This window comes from Plectropomus leopardus, chromosome 22 (assembly GCF_008729295.1).
Source record: "Plectropomus leopardus isolate mb chromosome 22, YSFRI_Pleo_2.0, whole genome shotgun sequence".
Lineage (NCBI taxonomy): Eukaryota > Metazoa > Chordata > Actinopteri > Perciformes > Serranidae > Plectropomus > Plectropomus leopardus.
In genome coordinates this window covers 19,832,758-19,852,901 of record NC_056484.1, presented here as the reverse complement: position 1 = coordinate 19,852,901, position 20,144 = coordinate 19,832,758, and the positions used below count along the sequence as shown (strand labels likewise).

The window sequence follows — 20,144 nt, the reverse complement described above, 5'->3', positions numbered from 1 at the left end:
TCAATTTCATCCTGCACCAGTGGACAACTGGGTTGCAAGGTGTCTGCTCCGCACTGCATTCATTACAAACCTCTTACAGGTGTCAGGTGAATATAGACCAGCTATTCATTTTTACATTTAGACTCTAACAAAAGCCCTTTACATCTGCACAGAAACAGGCAGCTTAATGTCTGTGATAGTGAGATTGTTTCATGTAAGGAGGTTTGTTTTTTCATTTCCATGACGATTAACACTCCATTTAATAAAATAATTCAATATAGCTAATGAATGGCATGTGTGTATTAAGCATAACGACACTCTTGGTTATTGATTTTTTGAACAAACTTTAGAAAATCAATAGCACCATTATCAGCCACAGTGCACGTCGGCACACATCTCCATCTCGCCCGCATTCCCCCTCCCCTCCTCCTCTGTGAGCCTTTTAAAGAATGAGTCATTATTCTCTCATTTTCAGCCTGCCTTCGGGTCTCATCCTCGTCTGCGATGAATTATAGATGGCGAGCCTGAATTGACTGGTCGAAAAAAAGCACAATTAGCTTCGGGAAGTAGTTTCAGATTTTTATTTTGAAAAATCATTTCAAATGCAGGGTGCGTTTCGGATCAGTCAGACTGAAAATTCACATTAGGATGAAAGGTGATTGTTGGCTTAGTCATTTTGTTAATATCGATTGTCTCTCTCTTTGTGTGCTGCATTCATTTTTCCTGAGATTTAAGCCTTTGAAACCTGAGCAAATTGGTATGATCTTTCAAAAACATGGGAAGAAGGCAATGAGCCACTTAGCAAGACATGGCCCAAAAATTAGAAGAATAACTAGTAAAAAAAATAGTCACAAGAAAATTACTTGAAAATACGCAAATTCAAAACAAAACAAAATAAGAAAATGACCTCAAAATTGTTAAAATTTGAGGAAGTATTTGTTTTTTATATATTTTTGTAACAATTTTATATGAAAAATGATTATAATTAAGACAATTTCCCATTTTTTAAGATAATTTTCCAAAATACAACCCTCTTTTTTAACACTAATTTTAAAGTAATTTTCTCATGTCCTTTCACTAATTTCTTGCAGTTTACTTGACATGTCTTACCAAGTTGCTTGTTGCTTTTTTCCCTCATGTTCTTAAAAAAATCGCACCAATTTGTTCAGTTTTCAAAGGGTCAAATAGCTTGTGAAAGGTGTCTGAACACGGCACAAGAAAACTGATGTCGGTCAAGATTTCAATGGGTTAAAACAAAACCCATAATGATTTGTCATGCCAACTAAGTGTGGAGTCTCACACAAACACACATACATAAACACAAATGCAGTATCTGTGTGTCCATACTGCACATGTGTATGTGAGCTGTTACAGCTGCAGTGCTGTCTGGCTGTCAGTGTGTGTGTGTGTGTGTGTGTATGTGTGTGTGTGTCAGAGAGAGAGAACAATGGAAGGGAAGAAGAGCTAATATATTATTATTGAAGCTGATTTATTGTGTCTGATGGCTGAAAATGGGTTTGCAGATTAGAGAAACATACTGCAGGAGTTCTCAGAGCTGTGATTCTGTTGTAATTAAAGTGAGCGTGTGTGGAAGTGATCGCTGTTCAATCCATACGCTCCTCATTCAGGAGGCTCTCTGTGTCTGTCAGCCTTCAACAACAGCTAAATCATGACAGCAACAGTGAAGATCCTTTTATTCCTCCACACACTCGCAGTTAATGAGAAGCTTAACGATTAATGAGCCAATGCCTTTTTTTTCTCTCTCCCAAAAAGAGAACTCAAATACCCAGAAGTCAACGCAGCCCTAAAAAGGGAGCACAGCTGTTTGACGAGACAAATTGGGCAATTAGAAATGATCTGCTAGCCTAGCTGGTGAGGAAATTATACACATACTTGATTCCAGCTCTTTTTTTCTGCAATCCATCAGTGACATTAAAAGTTTTAATTAGAGTGAGAAGATGAAGATGGCAGATGGAGAGCAGGCTTGTTAGTAAAGCACGGAGCTCTGCTGTGTAAGGTCAGGGGAAACTGCTCCTGTTTGAATTGCTACCACAGCTACTACACCTGCTACTACACAAACTAGAAAAAAATAAACTCTCTGATCCCTACTTTTCCTTCTCTTCTGTAGTTGGGACGACAGCAGCTCGGTGAGCAGCGGCCTGAGCGACACGTTGGACAACATCAGCACTGATGATATAAACACACCCGCTTACTCCGCCGTCAGCTCATCACGCAAAAGCAAGGGAGCCCAGGTAAGAACACGCACATGTCATTTAGTATTATACTATTAACTCTGATCATCCCATGACTTTTTCAATAGTGCCATCATCAGTTCAGAAATTTCAATTTCTCCAATACATTGGATAATGACTAAAGACGTGCAAAGCTAATGGCGTTCCCATCAGGGGCGTAGCACCAAATTCTGGGCTCTGTATGTTGTTTGTGGGCCCCTGCCCTTCGACTCGTGATCCATGTCTCTCTCACCCAACCAGTCAGTTTTCTTTCTTTCTTTCTTTCTTTCTTTCTTTCTTTCTTTTTTTCTTTGTTTCTTTCTTTCCTTCTTTAATTTCTCCATGGTGGCTTCGTTAGGGATGAATTCAAGAGCAGGGGCAGACTAAACCATTTTGAGCCTTAAAGGGATGAAAAAGGGCCTCAAACAGCTTCAATGTCTTTTTGTATGTGAAGTTCAGTCTTTCAACCAATTTTTTCTGACAATTACAATTTATTTATGGCACTTACAAACAAAACATTGCAAACAAAACCAAATTTTCATACCATGACATGGCATGCTAAAATGCTAAACTAAAACTGCTGGTGAAGATAGTAAACATAACACATACTAAACATCTGCATTTTAGCATTGTTATTATGAGCATGTTGCTATTTTAGCATGTAGCTCAAAGTACCACCGTGTCTCAGAACAGCCACACAGAGCAGCTAGCATGGCTGCAGCTCTTGGTCTTGTTGCCAAATACAGTAGCTTGTAGGTAAACTTAATTAATACCAGTGGTATAGAGCTTATATGTCATTCAGGGCGTGTAGATGGATGAGGCTGACTGCACACAGCTCTCAACATGGAGGTGACTGAGCTGGCTAGCAACTGATGGTGCTAACAGCTAACAGTGCTAGAGGTAATTGCTGTATGAGAGCAGTGCATATTAATGGCGATTAGCCAGACAGTGAAGGTAGTCACATGCACTAATATCGACTCACATCCAGACCCTCCACCATAACAGACAACAGAGAAGCTCAGATTACAGCACACACAGAGGTAACATGACTTCATTTTCTGCTCAGGTCGCCACTACTCCACAATATATCTTTACATATCAAGTAGTTGTTTGCAGCTGTATTAATGCTCTGAATGTTGCAAACAGAACCTTTCAAACATTATAAAGTGATGGTGTAAAGTTTTAACGAAGTGATCCTCTTGGCAGCGAGGGTTAAATGAGAGATGTTATTGGGTTGCACTATGGGAAGTGTATGGAATGTGTTTGTAACTTGACCGGTACAAGAAAATAACATCAGGATATTTTGGCAGATTTTGACCATTCTCTTTGTAACCTGTCTCTTGTTAGTCCCCCAACTTTATAAAAGTGCAATACTAAATCGCTGAACTACCGGCTCAACAGAAAACATGGAAAGGAAAGTTTACAAAGCAGTTACAAAAACTGATCCGAAAATAAGCTCTAAAAGATGGAAAACAAAAGTCTCATTTTGTGCTGAAAATGAAATCACCATATAAACTTCTTCATCCAATGTGAAGTTACAAGCATGTTGGTGTCTCATGAAACCAAGACCAGTCTGTGTGTGAGCTCTGAAATCACAGCTGAGGGAATAAGTTGCAAACTGAAGGCCGCTGCTCAGCTCTCCTCACAGGCTTGTGCTGTATTCTGCCAAGTATCTTTGGCCCCTCATGAAATACTCAACAGACTGGGCTCTTAAGAGACTCTGGTGTTGCTAGGGAGACTGGCCATCTGTCAAGGTAGGCTAGTTATCACTGCTGTGTGTGTGTGTGTGTGTGTGTGTGTGTGTGTGTGTGTGTGTGTGTGTGTGTGTGTGCTTGCATGCATCCCAAAAGAGGAGATCTGAACATGGGTGATTCCAAAGATAGCTATGACTTCAAACACAGACACACACCCTGCTGCTCCGTTTGTGCAGGGACTTATTTCTCTTTGTGGTTGCTGTATGTGTTTATATAACGCCTCTTAAAGGATCATACCGCATATTTATGTTTTAGATGATTAAATACAAATAGCCAATGCTTAACATCATAGCTACAATGGTCTTAAGTATGACAAGGCATTTAAATTGCACTTCTATGACATGCTAGCGTAGTCGTGAGCAGATACTTCCCCACAGGTGCATTTAAGTAAACAACATTTGAGTTTTTAGGCACCATATATTCATTATTTTACTGAACCAGCTTTTAATATGCATATTTATGCGCTTTCTTTGACACCCATCTCTTTCACCCCCACAGTCCCAGAGAGGAGGCAGGTCCAAGCATGCAGAGCAGGAGGTGAGCAGCAGCTGGGCCGGAGCCGAGGACCTGAAGAAGGTGGAGGAGGAGCTGGACGCAAGCATGGACCCCAGCAGCGGCTCCTCCCGCTGGAAGCCTTCCTCATCCTCCTCTTCCTCTCAAGCCCAGGGCACATACGAAGATGCAGGTCAGAAGGCTGCCGCGCTGGCCCAGATGTCTCAGACGGGCTCGTGGAGGAGGGGTATGACGGCCCAGGTGGGCATCACGCCACCCAGGACCAAGGGAACCTCCGCTGGCCACAAAACACCAGGTAGGAGGTGTTTTATATAAAGAATCTAAAGGTAGAAATGAAGTACAATTGAGGCTCTTTCCCACTAGACATAAATACAATTATAATAGGAAGTTTTACACGTTTTGAAGATATTTTCAAGTTTTAACAAGATATTTTAATATTATTTTGTCATACAAACTTGTGACATTATAACAAGCGACTTCTTTCCATAACAAGATACTATAACTTATTAAAGTTAAACTTATTTAACATATTTAAGTTAAAATGGTACAATTTATTGTTTATTAAAAAAAAAAACAGAATATAACATAAAATGTTTCACTTTGCTTTGCAGCATGTGAATCATCTTGTTATAACGAGAAACATTTTTCGGGATTACCTGATACTAATCAGTTTAGGGCTTTTTTCCTGATCTGGCAGCAGGTCATATAGAACAGTGTACTCAGCTCTGGTCTACTTCCAATGAAATAGCAGTCCATAATAATGCATGTGCTGTTTTTGGTGGGGAAGAAGGTATAGGACACTCAATGTGAGGATTGCTGATTGCCCCAAACTTTTTTTTTAAGATGCTTCAGTGAATAACATTTTATAATTTACAGGTAAATGAAAGGATGAAAAAAGAGAGAAAAAAAGGCATTTTCTGAATATATTTGCATATGATGAGAGAGGTAATGAGACAAAAGGCCACAAGGTACCAAAATCAAAAAGGAGTTTTTCATTGTATGGGAATGAATAAAGTATTTCACCATGTTTTTGAGATAACCTGTTCCACCTGTGCTAGTTTATTAAAATTCAAGTGTGTCAAAATTGTATGTGATAAAACAAAATTTCAAAGCTCCAGTTTCCTTTTCAGTCAACAATGGGAATGATGACTATGCTTTGATGTTCAAACCTATACATGCTTAATTAGAACAAGGAAAACTTGTGGTGCCTTTGAGCTTGTTTTTCCTTTCTGATAAAAAAAAATCTTTAAAGTTAGATTATTTATTATACTTCATTAACATGCATGCACTCATTATTGTGTTTAATTTATGTGTTTAAAAGTATATTAAAACTGTACATCAGTGTGCATTTGACTTATTGTGTGAACAAAGCCTCAACTGTTTGTTTTTAGTGAGAAAAATATATCATGTGCCTCACTTTTATACCACATTTTGGAAGAATGTCTTTGGAATGGAGAGTTATGAGTTGCAGCAGATTTGTTGCCTCTGCCTGAAAACTATCGATGATTTTTTCCCCCTGATACCTGTGCCTGAAGACGGTGCAGCTGCTCCTGTATTTTTAGTCCACTCAGCAAGTTTAGCATTTCTGTTGCAGATAAGAATTGCTTTCCGATGCAGCTGAGCTGTGATAAACAGGCTCATGGCTGATGGCCAAAATGTACACTTATTTGTCTTTTCCTGCACTGTGGCACCACAGGTGAGGAAAACAAGCGCTGGGCCAAGAATCTGCTGAGGGTAATGTTTTTGTATTTGTGCTAATAAGTGTTTATGCAAATTGACAGGCAAAACCGATGATGCCAAGGCCTCGGAGAAGGGCAAGGCACCTTCCAAGAGCTCAGCCGCCATCCAGCGCTCCCCCTCGGATGCTGGGAAGAGTAGCGGAGATGAAGGTAAGAAGCCTCCCTCTGGCATCGGACGCCCACCCACCACTGCTTCTTTTGGATACAAGAAGATCCCGGGTCCCAGCGGTACCCTAATCACCTCCAGTGGTGCAACACTCGCCAGCGGCTCAGCTACCCTGGGCAAGGCGCCCAAATCCTCAGCTGCCCTCAGCAAAGGCACTGGCATCGGCGCTGTGCGGAAGACCAGCCTGGATGGCTCACAGCCCCAAGATGACGGCATACTGCTCAGCTGCAGTGGATCTAAAGTCACCCTGCAGTACCGCTCTCTACCCAGACCAGCCAAATCCTCCAGCGGCGTGGCAGCAGGCCGCAGTGGGCATCGCTCCAGCTCCAGCAGCATCGACTCAAATGTTAGCGGCAAATCGGCTGGAGGGGCAGCGACGCAAGCGGGTGCCAAACGCAGGGACGGAAAAGTTGGCTCAGACCGCTCCAGTCCTATCACCATCAACCAGACAGACAAGGAGAAAGTGGCGGTGTCAGACCAGGACACCACAGCAGGACTGTCCACGTCCCCAAAATCTAGCCCCACCTCCAGTTCAACAGGCCAGTCCGGCCTCAGGCAGCCGGGCTCCAAGTACCCCGATATTGCTTCTCCTACTTTCCGCAGGTCAGACACACAAAACACGCCTGCAGCTTCTGTTCTGTCTTTGTCCCTCACCATGTGTCTTTTTACGTGAATCAAGCATTTCATCACATGCTGTACTTTTTCTGTACCTCAGTTATTAGCAATAAGGGATGTTATTAATGCCGTGCAGGTCATAGGAATTAAGTTTTCAGGTTGTCCATCTGTTTGGCTGTCCCATACTTGTGAACAAAGTATTTCAACACCTTAAGGGAATTTCTCCACTTGGACTAAAAGATGAATATATTAGATTCTGGTGGTCATAGGTTGAGGGTCAAGTTCACTCTTACCTTATCCGTCTTACTTTTGTAAAAGCCATATCTCAAGAACACCTTCTGGTAATCTTTTCAAATTTAGCACAAAGGTTTACTTGGACTCAAAGATGAACTGATTGGATTTTTGTGGTCATAGGTCACTGTGACCTTGCATCTGTTTCATTCTCACAAAAATGGCATCTCAAAAACACGTTAACGGAATTTTTTAAATTTGGCACAAACATCCACATGGTTTCAAAAATTGAACTGATTAAAATTTGGTGATCAAAGGTCAAGGTCACCATGACCTCATCAAACATGTTATTGGCCATAACACAATAATTTGAATGCCAATTATGACAAAATTTCACACAAATGTGTGATACAGTGATGACTTCATATATTCAAAAGGTCAACTTCAGTGTGACATCATAATGTGTTCCAAAAACCTTTTCCGGCTTAACGTCATAACTCAGCAACAGGAAGGGAGACATTTAGTCAGTTTCTAAATTGATGACACTTATCTTGGATGTCCACATTGAAACTGCTGTGATTTTTTAGATCTTCTGCGCTGTCGGGGGGAGGATGTGTGCGTAGCTTCCACAGTTTTAGACATTGTTGTCAACTGTTACTGCAACTTGAGTGGTGGCGATAATATTATTTTTTCGGACAGAAAGCATGCCTTTAGCTGCAATAAGGATTTTGTTTGATTCTGATTATTCTGATTTGATTTATTTCAGAATCTAGGGGTGTTTCATTTCATTATGAATTGACTCAGCAATGTTTCTCTGATGCAGACTGTTACCCAGCCTCCTCTGACAGGGGAGAGGCGCATTTATTGGAGACGTCATTTATTGCAGTGAAGTCTCACCAAAGCTAAAAAAATACCCTGTCATCTCTAGTAAATTTAGGTATGTTTGGATGCACCAAATGAATATGACACTAAATAAATCATATTCCAGGGCCTTCACAGAAAGATTGATTGAGCAAGTTTACTCGGCTGCACAGCCAAGGGGCGCCATTACATAGATTGTTCCCTGGTGTGGCTGATAAACCACCGCAGATGAAAACTATCTTCACCCCAAAGATAAGGTTACGATGTTTTTTCATTCAGGTCAGGCAAATCCAAACTCAGCAGTTTGATCAGAGCAGACAGGCGACAGGAGTTCCTCGGCACGTCAATCCCTGACTCATTAGAGGCACGCGTTCTGCAGGCGTGTCCAAACATCCGTCCCATCCGATCTGTCAAGCCCACCCGTTTCATCTGCATGTCTTCAAGCTTTTTTTTTTCTTTTCTTCCTCAAGAGAGCGTCACCTATATATTTTGTGTGATTGCAATGACAGACTGGGACAGGCGCAATATGAGTAGCAGGCTGTCTGAGCATATGTGGGAGGCGAAGTTGAGTGGTCTAACAGATTAGGTTCTTCAAAGTCACGGGGTTGAGGCAAAGCTGTGAAAGCAGATGTGTCGATGTAAATTACTGAGAGTTCGCAGCTGAAATGAGTTGGAGTTTGCTGCGAGGGATTAATGTGTTGGGAAGTGCACTCAAGATTTTAGCTGTAGCTTGCAGTTGGTGTTGCAATGAAGATGTGGGGTTGTTTTAGTAGCTGTTTTTCACTCCACTGCTGAGTCTTGATGCGTGTGACCAATTTTTATGTAATATACGTTAGATAACCTCACTGTAATCCACTTTCTCAAAACCAAATTATACAAAAGTTCTTCATTTTCCAGTATGGATCTTGCAGATGCTCATCACTTGTCCTTTGAGCATTTCTAAATGACTGCACCCACCTCTCTACCCCCAGATTGTTTGGCACCAAAGCCAGCAGCAAGGCCAGCTCTCCGGGCACTCCCGACTCTGGCAAGTGCCCCTCAATACTGGGCAGCCCCCACGGCACGCTGGCGAGGCAGGCCAGTCTGGACTCGCCCTCCTCTGGCACGGGGAGCCTGGGCAGCGCTGGTGGCCTGAGCGGTGGCAGCAGCCCGCTGTACGGTAAAACCCCAGACCTGTGCACCGACTCCCCGGCCTCCAGCCCAGCCTCTGGCCTCTCCCTGCCTTCCAACGCTCGGCCCTGGCCTGCCTGTAGCTCGTCAGCTGGCAGCAAGGACACACTGAGCTGCCAAAGCATGACCAGTCTGCACACCAGCTCTGAGTCCATTGATCTGCCGCTGGGCCACCACGGGCCCAAGGTTACACGAACCGGCAGTGTCAAGTCCACCCTGTCTGAGGGGTGAGTAACAGGGAATACGATTGGGCTGAATCGTATTCATTGTTTCATTTGAGATCAGAGACAAAAAGTATAACTCCCTTCTCCCTACCCTCTATAGACAGACAATGCAGAGGAAGTCTAAGCAATATAATATAACAATAATAAGTAAAAGAAATTCACCCATCCAGCACGCAGTTTGGTTGGATTTAAGTTTCTTTTTCTGGCATGGTGTTGGTATTATCATCATTTCTACAGATTTACCTTTTACTACTCATTGACCAAAATTGCTTTTTAACACAAAGTCTGTTGCATTGATCAGGTACAAGTCTACCTTTTTCAGAGAACATAATTTAAGTAATATAACATAGACTCTAAGTATTAGTTGTTGGTCCAAAGCCATGCTGGAAAAAGTACCACAAAAAATTCAGAGCGTCATCCCCATGACAAGTCTTTATCAGGGTGTTTCCATTGTTTTGTCCACATACTGTGCATGCAATACATCACATAACCAAGAATAAACAGGGCACAGGTTTATTTTCCCTCTTTAGTTTAGCTGTATGTCTCAAAAATGAAACAATTTATTAATATTTAAATCGGCTTGCGTTTTATATGTGTTTGTACAGTGATGCATTAGTAATGTTGTTTTCTCCATGGTGTGTGTCTTTGTGTGTGTGTGTCAAAAGTCAAGTTTGTGAAATGTGACCAAAGTCTTTTTTTCTCATGTAGCACAACAACAAATGTGTCCTGGTGTTCATCTAATTCACTCATCCTTTGTGTTTTAACAGCATGCCTCTTGACAGAAATACGCTTCCCAAAAAGGGACTGAGGTACAACACATCTGCAACCAGATAACCATTCTTAATTTTTCTTCTTTTATTCACTCGTGTAGATCATTAATATACATTTGCATGAAAATAATCACTCTGATATCAAGTTTACTTTTCATATTGTTGTGTGTGTGGCATGGTGAGGCATCATCTACAGCTGTGATTCCCAACCAGATTAACCCTTACGCCAAGGGATACTTCTGCAATTGCTTGAGAATTTGTGGAAAAATGGTGAAGAAACTCAACTAATTTGAAAAAAAGGAAGGGCCCACCCACCACCAAAGGAAGGGTTATGCAGCTCAAAAAATGTATCTAATGATAAATAGATGTCTCTTTCCTAATGTAAGTCTATGGGAAAGAGTCTTTTTTGGCCCCATGGCATCATGTGACAGACTGAGAAGTTGTAGTGACATGATTTGGCCACTCTCTCACATTGGTTTAAAAGTCCAACAAACTTCCCAGGGCCCCTATTGCAAAACCAAAACAGGAAGAGAATTTCCCCAGTAGCTATCCCTAGTTACAAAAGAGTAGCAATGTAAGTTCTTTGCAGTAACTATCACCAGTGACAGAAATGCCGAACAGCAAATCATTTTAATGTAATGTTGTGTAATTAAGTAATGGATAACCAGTTAAAAAAAAGTTAGTCTAAAGTACTGGAAAACAGGTTTTGATCAAGGGGTTCATCAGTTTATCTGACAGGACTGCTGATGCACAATAGACAAGAAAGGTTGGGAACCACAGATCTATAGATTAGCCAATTTTGGGATTATCTCAAGCAGCATTTACACTGCAGGGCCACAATTCTGCACAAATCAGACTAGCTGTGGATTTTCAAATTGCATTATGTAAAACACGTTCTCCTGTATTTTCCCAACATGTTTTGCTCACCTCATGTGCCCATTTATAGTTTTTGATTTAACTGAGGCGCCCAAACCCAGATGAAGTCACAGTTTTTAACCTAATGTTTTACCTTCACAAAATACTTTGGCACAAAAATAATGAGTCTTTGCATTATAATTCTCTTTAAGTGAGGTGGAAAAATTCTCATGCAGTATAAATGCTGCCTCAGATGATCAGCCAGAGGTGTGTCTGTGTGACTGTTTGCATGTCTGCTTCCCTGTGTGCATCCTCATGCAACTCTCATCCTTTAGGAATGCAGCAAACACAGCAGCAATGACAGAGCATTTCTTCCTCAGCTCCCTAAAATGGCCCAAACATTTGCTCTGCTACCCGGGGGGGGGGGGGGGGGGAGGGGGGGTTTATTTTAGCTGCGACTAAAAAGACTGAGACAGAAATACCATAACCCATTCATCACAGTGGCACAACCTCTGCAGGGAACAACCTCTCTAGCCAATTATACAGCACCGCTGCAGAGGCGTTGGATGGCGCATGCTGGTTTGAAAATGTTGGGGTTTTTTTTCGTTGGCATTTGGTGCTGATGCTCTTTTTGGGCGTAAAAGCATGTGATGTCATGCTGCACTTTATGCCTGTTGGATGTGAAGTTCAGTACAGACTGCAGTGTTTTCTTCTCAGCTGACTACTAATTTTTATAGCTGTCTGTTCACATCTGAAACCAGGCAGCATTTTTTGCCTGATCTTTAGATTTCTTAGAAGCTTAGACGAGTAATTGCCCCCTTTAGTCAAATAAATGAGTATGCTGGTCCTGCTTATGGGCATTTTGTAAGCACAGTCGAACACTGACCCTCGGATATTTGAGTGTGTTCCATGTCAACACCATTGAGCGATGAACGCTGCTGTGTCACACCATTCAACACACTGTGAGACACCCAATCCCTGGTGGGGAGAATATGAAGCACAGGCGTGGGGGGACTGAAGCAGGGTCAGATGTGACAAGCGTAGTAATGGGGGCGTCGGAAATAAGACAGTTTTGAAAAGGGATGAGTGCAAACTCAATTATCATCCTCGGAGGATTAAATATGGCCGATTGTCATGCCTGCGATAAGGGGGCCTTCTGTTGCTGAGCCACTTTGGAGCTGGGGAGAGAAGAGATGAACGGCAGCGTCAGAGTGTTTGGCAGCTTTGAGCCAAAGCTGTGTGTGTGTTTGTGTGTGTGTGTGTGTGGATGCATGTGAGCATCTGTGTGTGTCTGGCTGCATGTTTTTTTGCCATCTGCTCACATGCTTCTATTATATAGCTTTGCATATATTTCATAACCACAGAACTTCAGTACTTGGTCTCCCACATATCTGTCTTATTCCTGGAGTTTACAGTGTCTTTGTGGGTTTCAGGTACCCTCCGTCCTCTCGGCAGACGTCCCATGAGGAAGGGAAGGAGTGGTTGAGGTCCCATTCAACAGGGGGGCTCCAAGACACAGGCAGCCAGTCCCCACTGTCGCCTCCTGGAGCCTCCTGCACCACCACCGGAAAATACCACTACTCCAACTTGTGTAAGTCTTCAAAGAATAGACTTAACTGTAGCACATCTGGAATAGACGGCTGAGTTATAGCATGTCCATAGACAGCGAACATCCAGTTTTTGCATTTGTTCTCATTATGTACTTGATATACATACTTTTTAAACTAGTTCTTGCGATCTCAGCTCTTATATTAAAAACTTTCTACGTTCCTGAAGCATGAAAATACTGATGAGTTTAGCGGGATATGACAGTGGACACACTGACTTGGAACTGAACTGTATGTCTAAATAAAACATTCTTTCATACAGTGATTAAAAATTGTTTAAAGTCCAGAAAAGTTCACAGCTTATCTGCAACATGGTTCGATCTCAGTTGTATGTGTTCCTGTTTCCTGCATGAATGATTAATCACTGATGCATTTTACACTTGCAAAAATATATCTTGGCAAATAAAACAGGGGGAAAATATAACTTATTTACGCCGATGTTTGTGTTTTTCTCCTCCATGCAGTGAGTCCCACTAACATCAGCCAGTACAACCTGCCACCAGGCAGCAGCAGCATGAGCCGCTCCAACAGCATCCCTGCCCAGGACTCCTTTGACCTGTACGGAGAGGGTCACCCACTGGGTGGCAGCGCAACTTCCCTGGAGGACCGACCACGGGCCATCAGCCGCTCCGGCTCCTTCAGGGACAGCACCGACGAAGGTAGGACACACTCTTAAAAACACACACTTTAAATGAACTGTGTTCCAAAAATGACCTCTTTACTAACAAGCTGTTAGAAATAATTTAAGGGCCACATCCAACAAAGTAAAGTCCCATCAGTCATCAAGTGCTTTATTACCAGATTTAATTAGCTCTCGCCGTGTGTTCACACCGTGAGTGACTCGGCTGATGTCTCGCTCTGATCTTTTTGTGAGTGATGTAAGACACTGTGATTGCATCCATATAGAGGTCAGCTTTTTAATGGGCGGATCCTGTTTTTTCACTGCCTTCTTATAGCTTTTCACATTATCTGGATTAGCTACCATAACTATCAAGTGCTATAGAGTCAGCTGGGTAATCATGAAAAAATAAGAAAGCAATTCAAATGTCTTTAAATTCATTAGAAAAGGTAGAATACTGTATCATGTCACTAGTATTGTAATTCATTTTTCTAACCACTTTTGCCATTCATGACTCTCCATATGTGCTTACAGTCCATGGCTCTTCATTGTCTCTGGTCTCCAGCACGTCTTCACTGTACTCTGCGGTAAGTAGCTCGCCAGAGTAAGTGTCAGGTGCCGTAAATCTAGAACTAGTAAATCATGGTTTAAAGTCATTATTATTGCTGCTCCAGTCACTGTTTTTATATTAGCAATGTAATGAGTTCAAAGTGACAAATGTGCTCCACTTATCTCTGTGGAGCATTTTAGCTTCGACTGCTCATTGGGCCTCATGCAGCAACATACTCTTAAATTTCTCTTATATTTTCGATCAATTTTCTGTTAAGAGAAAAAAATAAGAGAAAGACGGGGGGAGGGGGCACAGTGAAATTGAAATAGGTTTAATTACCGTTTTTAGGATCAATGGATCAAATATAGTAGTTTTCGAAATGATCAATCCAATTATTATATTTGTTTTAAAACTGTTTAAATCTAAATTTGATCATACATTTTTTCATGTTCCTCAAATTTAAAATGTATGTTTTTCTTGCATTGGGCTACAATTTGTGCACTGTGAAAACTAGATGTTTTTTTCTTTTATCTTGGTAAGAGTGCTCTCAACCAATTAAAAACATTTTCTCTCACCTAAAAGAAGAGCAAAAAAACAGTGATGAATCCCAGAAAACAAAACATGGATACAAACAAAAATAAATGAAAGTTTGTTCATATATCATTTCTTGCATTAGACCAATGTTTGTTTGTTTTCCAAGCTTAGGCAGCTGTTTTTATGCAAAAGCTCCAGTGTGTTCACTACTTGCCTTGCACCAAACAGCTACGTTGGTGACTAGCTGGTGACCATAGTAAAATATTTAGCAACTAAAAAGCCCAATATTTCCCTCAAAATTGCTTTACATCTACTAAATTTGTAAATAGGAAACCGTTTGCCATAAAACCTTTATAGGGTAATAATGTGTCAGTTCTATGTTTAAATGCTGCCCCCAAGTGGCCAAAAAAATCAGCTAATGCAGGTTTCAAGCTGCACTTCGTTGTTTTGTTGTACCAACAGCACCCCCAAATATTTCAACGTCTCAGCTTGTTGTTTTGAGACTCAAAATCGTGTGTTTAGACATCGATTGATGATGCAAATGAGAGATGCTAATTTAAACAGCTGCATACAAAATAGTGACAATTTAATGGATGAAGTCATCAGATTTTACAATAGAGTGAAGAGCTAAATCAAAGTCCTCAGCTCTTCCCAGTGACAGTGTGGCATTGTATCTCACAATAAAACTGTCTTCTTTTTCTACAAAACCAAAAAATAATTTTCCATAGTTACTTGCTTCAAATGTAACTTTGGCAAGTAAGAGTCATCTGTTGAGTTTCTACCAGCACAGGCAGCGCTCCAGTCTTTACGGTCAGTGAGGCAACATATTTGTTTTAGGGTGGAAATGTCTGAATCAATGACAGAGATAGGGACATTTCCATCTAATTTTATTTAAAATTGGATTTAATTATTTCTAGCTATGTGTTTGGCACTTTATAATTTCCCTTCAGTGACATAAAAATGGGTCTCATTTATATTTGTGTTTGATTGAACACAGTATACCTAGCCAGTAATCTTTTTTGTTTTAAATGATGTATGCTTTTTCCCTACAGACGGAGGAGAAAGCACACTCAGAGGTAAGCATGGGAAATACTCCATCTGTCTGCATGTCTGTTTCTCTTTAGCACCTTTCTGCTTCACATTCAAACAGTTAAAGACATTTACACCATGACGCTGCTCAGCGTAGCTGCAGTGCTGCACTGTTGGCCACCGAGCAGCTCTGCAGATGCGGGCGGGGGTTAAGTGCCTTATTCGTGAGCACATTAAAGGTAGCTGGGACGAAGAAAAAAAAGGAGTTTATCTTATTTAGTCTCAATTACCTGTTTTTTTTTGTGGTATTTACATCAACAATCTCCACATCAAACACGTGAGCTTTGCCGCCCTTCTGGTCACTGCTGGCTGTTTTTATGCGTCCGTATATGTCTTTACGTTTGTGTGCCTTTCAATTGCATTTATGTGTGTCTTTCTGATGAGAGACAGAGACTCTATGTCAACCGAGTCACAAATATTGCTCAGTATTGATTAGTTTGAACCAAAAAGCACAAAAACACAAGAAAAGTGACGGTAGATAAATGAAGCAATTTAACCCCATGTTGCATTGCTGTTCATTATCAGTTAATACTTTTCTCTCATTTCATCTTCATCAACCATACTGTGCTACATGAGCTCATATAATTTACTGATTTCAAAAGCTTACACTATACATATGTAATGCATGCCCTGCTCTTTGGCTCTTTTTGTCTGGCTTTGTTCAACTATCCTGTTCAGTTTATCACTCATTCTTTTTTGATTCTTTGGATTTATGGTTTGATTTTCTGACTTCTGTTAGAATTTCTTAGCTTTAATTACAAGTTTGGATCAAACAGTAATGGCAAATACACTGTGACATTTGTTTAACCGTGCCAGATGGGTTGAGTTAAGCATTTGAGGACAGCTCAGGCAGCATAAGCTGACTGTCATGCACATTGCAAAAAAAGGAATTAATTGTTATTTTTTGAGAATTCTCAGTTGAGTAAAATCTAAAATCCTTATAAAATGTTAAAACTGTCCAGCAATCGGAAGTTAATCAGTGTAAAATAAACTAAATCCTCCCTTCTGACTGTTGCAACGTATCCTCACAGAGGGGTTTGTATGATATCCTATAAATTTTCACCCCACAATTGACTTAATCTATTTAACATAAAGATACAGAGGTTAAGTTTAGGCAAGTAAAGTTACTTGAGGAAAAGAAACAAGATTGGGCGTCTTAAGGTTTACGCCTGGCTCACACTGCCTCTGTGAACAGTGCGTGACAGCTACCTTGCTGAACTGCAGCAACACGCACAAGTTGCTGCGTTGCTGCTGTGCCACCACTGCAGAACTGCCTTTAGGAGTGGACTGTATTTCCACAATTGACAGCTGATGCTCCACTCATTTCTTGTGAATTGCAACATGGCCCTGCAAATGTCTCACTATAAAAAACCTTGTGTTAACTAATGAAGGAATTCTGTTTACAGAATCATTGTCAGAGGGCTTTTAATTTGAAACAGGGAGCGTTGAGTTTAAACATAGATTTTTTTTCATGTCTGTGACAGATTAGGACATTAAAACTGTAATGAAATGTGAAACAATTTCAATATGATCCTCAAAACACCATTTTTACTGTCTCATTTTTACTGCAGCCACATGGGGCACGCAGAAAAAAAATAATAAGCAAGACTTCTGCTCTCTTGGTGCTCTGCAGCACTGCTTATGCAGGCAGTGTGGTCGGAGCATTAGGCAAGTGAAGTTACTGGGGTTAGATTTAGGAAAAGCAAATGAAGGGAATCAAATTTCACTTAACGTTAACATGGACACAAACACCTGTCTCCCTCGCAAAGTCCTGTGTTTTTTGACCCATCCACCACTCAACCTGTCTCCTTCAGGAACCGCTTCCCTCTTTACTTCCATCAGCCCATCCTTCATGTAATTGCAGCCTTCCAAAATATGTGGGTCCTACACAAATTACTGGCTCATGATTGCATGGAATATCTGCACATTTTGATGCAGTACTTTTCATAGGAAAAGATATAAAAACTTTTATGAGAACAGTCTGGATTGAACATTATTTCTTGTACTTGTGTTGTCCGCTTTGTTAAACTGACATATCTGGCAATTATCTTATTTCATATTAAAAAAGATGTGGTATTTGCAAATGCTGTTTGACCCAAGTCAGGATTATGTACCTTTATCTCTTGCTTTGCTGTTCCATCAGAAAAAACTGTGCTTGGCTAACCTCTTTGTCTCCAGCCTCATCAGTACATGCTGTTTGATGGAGGCATGCAACATAGTGTTAATTTTCACTCTTCTCTTTTCAATCAAGGGCCAAACAGTCCAAAATTCCACGGTAATCCCCCACACTTTGTGTTCACACCTCACCCCAGTGTCTTTTCACACAGTATTACCATGTAACTGCACATCAAAGTTATCAACACGGGAGTTGCAAGTTCAACGCCTCTTTGCCATCACAATCAGTCTTATGTTCTTTGTTTTCCAGAAGTTGTAACTATACCTCTTTACTTTCTTCCCTCCAAACAGCAAATCAGAAAGCTGCGTCGGGAGCTGGACGCCTCTCAGGAGAAGGTGGCGACCCTGACGTCTCAGCTGTCTGCCAATGTGAGTTTGTTTACTTCAAAAGACGCCGTCAAAACAGCCGGCTCATTTGCATGATAACCTGCTGTCAGAGAGCTTTTATGGGAAGTGTTGCCTATCGAAGCTCTGGAAGGAATATAAATCTTTAAGACACCCACTAATTCCTTTTCTCTGCGTTTGAAGCTACTGTGCGTATACTTAGGCTCCTGCTTGTTTGATTTTTTTTTTTTTTTGGTGCTTGTGTTCCTGTGTGCTCGTCCTTAGATGGGATGTTTTCTTGTGTGTGTTTGTGTATCTACGGTAGAGAGAGGATTGTCTTTTTGCTTTTGTCTCAGTCGGGGGGGGGGGGGGGGGAACAGGAGCCTCTCCCAAACTCACCCGAGCAGGAAGAATCAAATAGAGATAGACAGGCGCAGAAAGAGAACAGGGAGATGGGGATAAGTGAATCTAGACTCAAGTGCGTCATGCGTGGGTGAAACAGAGTGAGATACAGAGACCTCCAACCCCCAGACGGAGCTGTCTTTGTGCTCAGATGCAGATAGATCGACAAACTCCAGAGCCTGGCTTGGCTCAGGCCCCCACACCCCCCCTACCCTCGATGCCAAGTGCCTGATCAAGCGTAGAGACAGACGGGGTCTTCGCTTCGGCCCGACGCTTTGCTCACAAAGTTGTGCAGAGCTGAAACTGAAAGCTAAACTGCAGGGAAACTTGAGGAATGGAAGAGGGTGACATGACTTTATGAAAGAGATGTTACAATATGTAGAAACTTTAGAAACTGGTTTGTTTTGGTCACGTGAAATTATTTGATTGTAAATCCCACATTTACAAAATGTAACATTTGCAGTACAGTTTCAATGGAACAATTCGTCATTTAATAATCTGAAAGGGGAACTGTTTTTGTGGCTGCAGAGGGAGCTGTGCAAAATTTGGTAAATGTCCTCGAGTGATGTCATTTGAGCCAGCCCAGGATAAGTTGGGCATCCACTGCATGATTTAAGCTTGTTTCTGGCCCAATTATTGGTCCACATGAATCACTTTAGAGTCACGCTGAATCTAAGCTTAATTGTTTTGACAAATTTGGATGAATTTCTGAAAAAGAAAAGAAAAAAAACAGGTTGAGACCATCATTTAATCCATCAGTTGCCGTAAGACTTAAGAACAGGTGAAAATAATTTTCACCATATAATCTTTTTACATTCCTTTTTTATTTATTTTTTCATCTGTGAAACAGATGATATATCTTCTTTTTATCACGCTTGCCTCATAGGGCTTCCAAACAAAGGGTTAGCTCACACCAATATTTTATGTGTAGTGTTTTCTGACATTGCGAATAGAGAATTCTTACTGTTTGTTCCCAGTTCGATCTGGTTATAGTAAAGCAAAAGCCTGCTGATGCAGCATGAGTATATATAGTATTAGATTTAAGCTGTTTTTAAAAGCTACTGGCAGGATTGCCATCATCCCGCAACAGGGAGAAAGAGATGCTGTAACACTCTAACAATATAAAGCAGGAAACACTTTCAATAACTGATTAAGTATGGCTGGGTGAGAATAACAATTTTTGCAGGGCCAGACAATTAGATTTTATAACATATTTTTCCATAGCTTTGTGTAGCAAAATAATTTAAAAATACATATATTAAGAGACACAGTGGGAATAACAGACTATAGCGTTTCGCCATATCTGTTGTTGATATTCACTGGTCCTTAACAGGGTCACTGAGCGTTCAAACAGCAGTACAAAAGCCAACCAGTCGCATGCCTCGCTGTGCCAAGCCATGTAAACACTTGTGCAACACAAACCCATATGTGCTTTACAGCTCCCACTCTCATGTTAGAGGCTTGGGATTTAAAAGAAGAAGAAAAAAATATGTCTGGCTGTTGTGCGGGAGCTGCATCACACTGTTACCATATGACAGCATGGTGGGTTGCTGGTGCTATAAGCTCGTCCTATCCTCCCAGTGGGGGAGTGTGACCCTATGGATATGTCAGCCTCAGCAGCCCACCCATGGTGCAAAACTAGACGCTCACTGTGCAGCGTTAGATCCTCCAGAGACATCGCTTGATCATTTATGTTCCTGAACACATTTAGAAATACATGTATTTATACAGGAACA

General features: G+C 41.3%; 1 protein-coding gene across 1 annotated transcript in view; it reads left to right on the top strand.

Moving 5' to 3' along the window:
* The window catches only part of nav3 (neuron navigator 3), a 251,822-nt gene that overhangs the window by 198,839 nt on the left and 32,839 nt on the right, over nucleotides 1-20,144 (top strand). Inside the window, exons 13-23 of the mRNA XM_042511574.1 lie at nucleotides 2,108-2,231; nucleotides 4,463-4,772; nucleotides 6,259-6,985; nucleotides 9,061-9,486; nucleotides 10,251-10,292; nucleotides 12,542-12,699; nucleotides 13,180-13,374; nucleotides 13,869-13,921; nucleotides 15,471-15,494; nucleotides 17,759-17,782; nucleotides 17,974-18,051. Coding sequence (XP_042367508.1) covers nucleotides 2,108-2,231; nucleotides 4,463-4,772; nucleotides 6,259-6,985; nucleotides 9,061-9,486; nucleotides 10,251-10,292; nucleotides 12,542-12,699; nucleotides 13,180-13,374; nucleotides 13,869-13,921; nucleotides 15,471-15,494; nucleotides 17,759-17,782; nucleotides 17,974-18,051 — 2,161 coding nt within the window. The remainder of the gene's footprint in view (nucleotides 1-2,107; nucleotides 2,232-4,462; nucleotides 4,773-6,258; nucleotides 6,986-9,060; nucleotides 9,487-10,250; nucleotides 10,293-12,541; nucleotides 12,700-13,179; nucleotides 13,375-13,868; nucleotides 13,922-15,470; nucleotides 15,495-17,758; nucleotides 17,783-17,973; nucleotides 18,052-20,144) is intronic.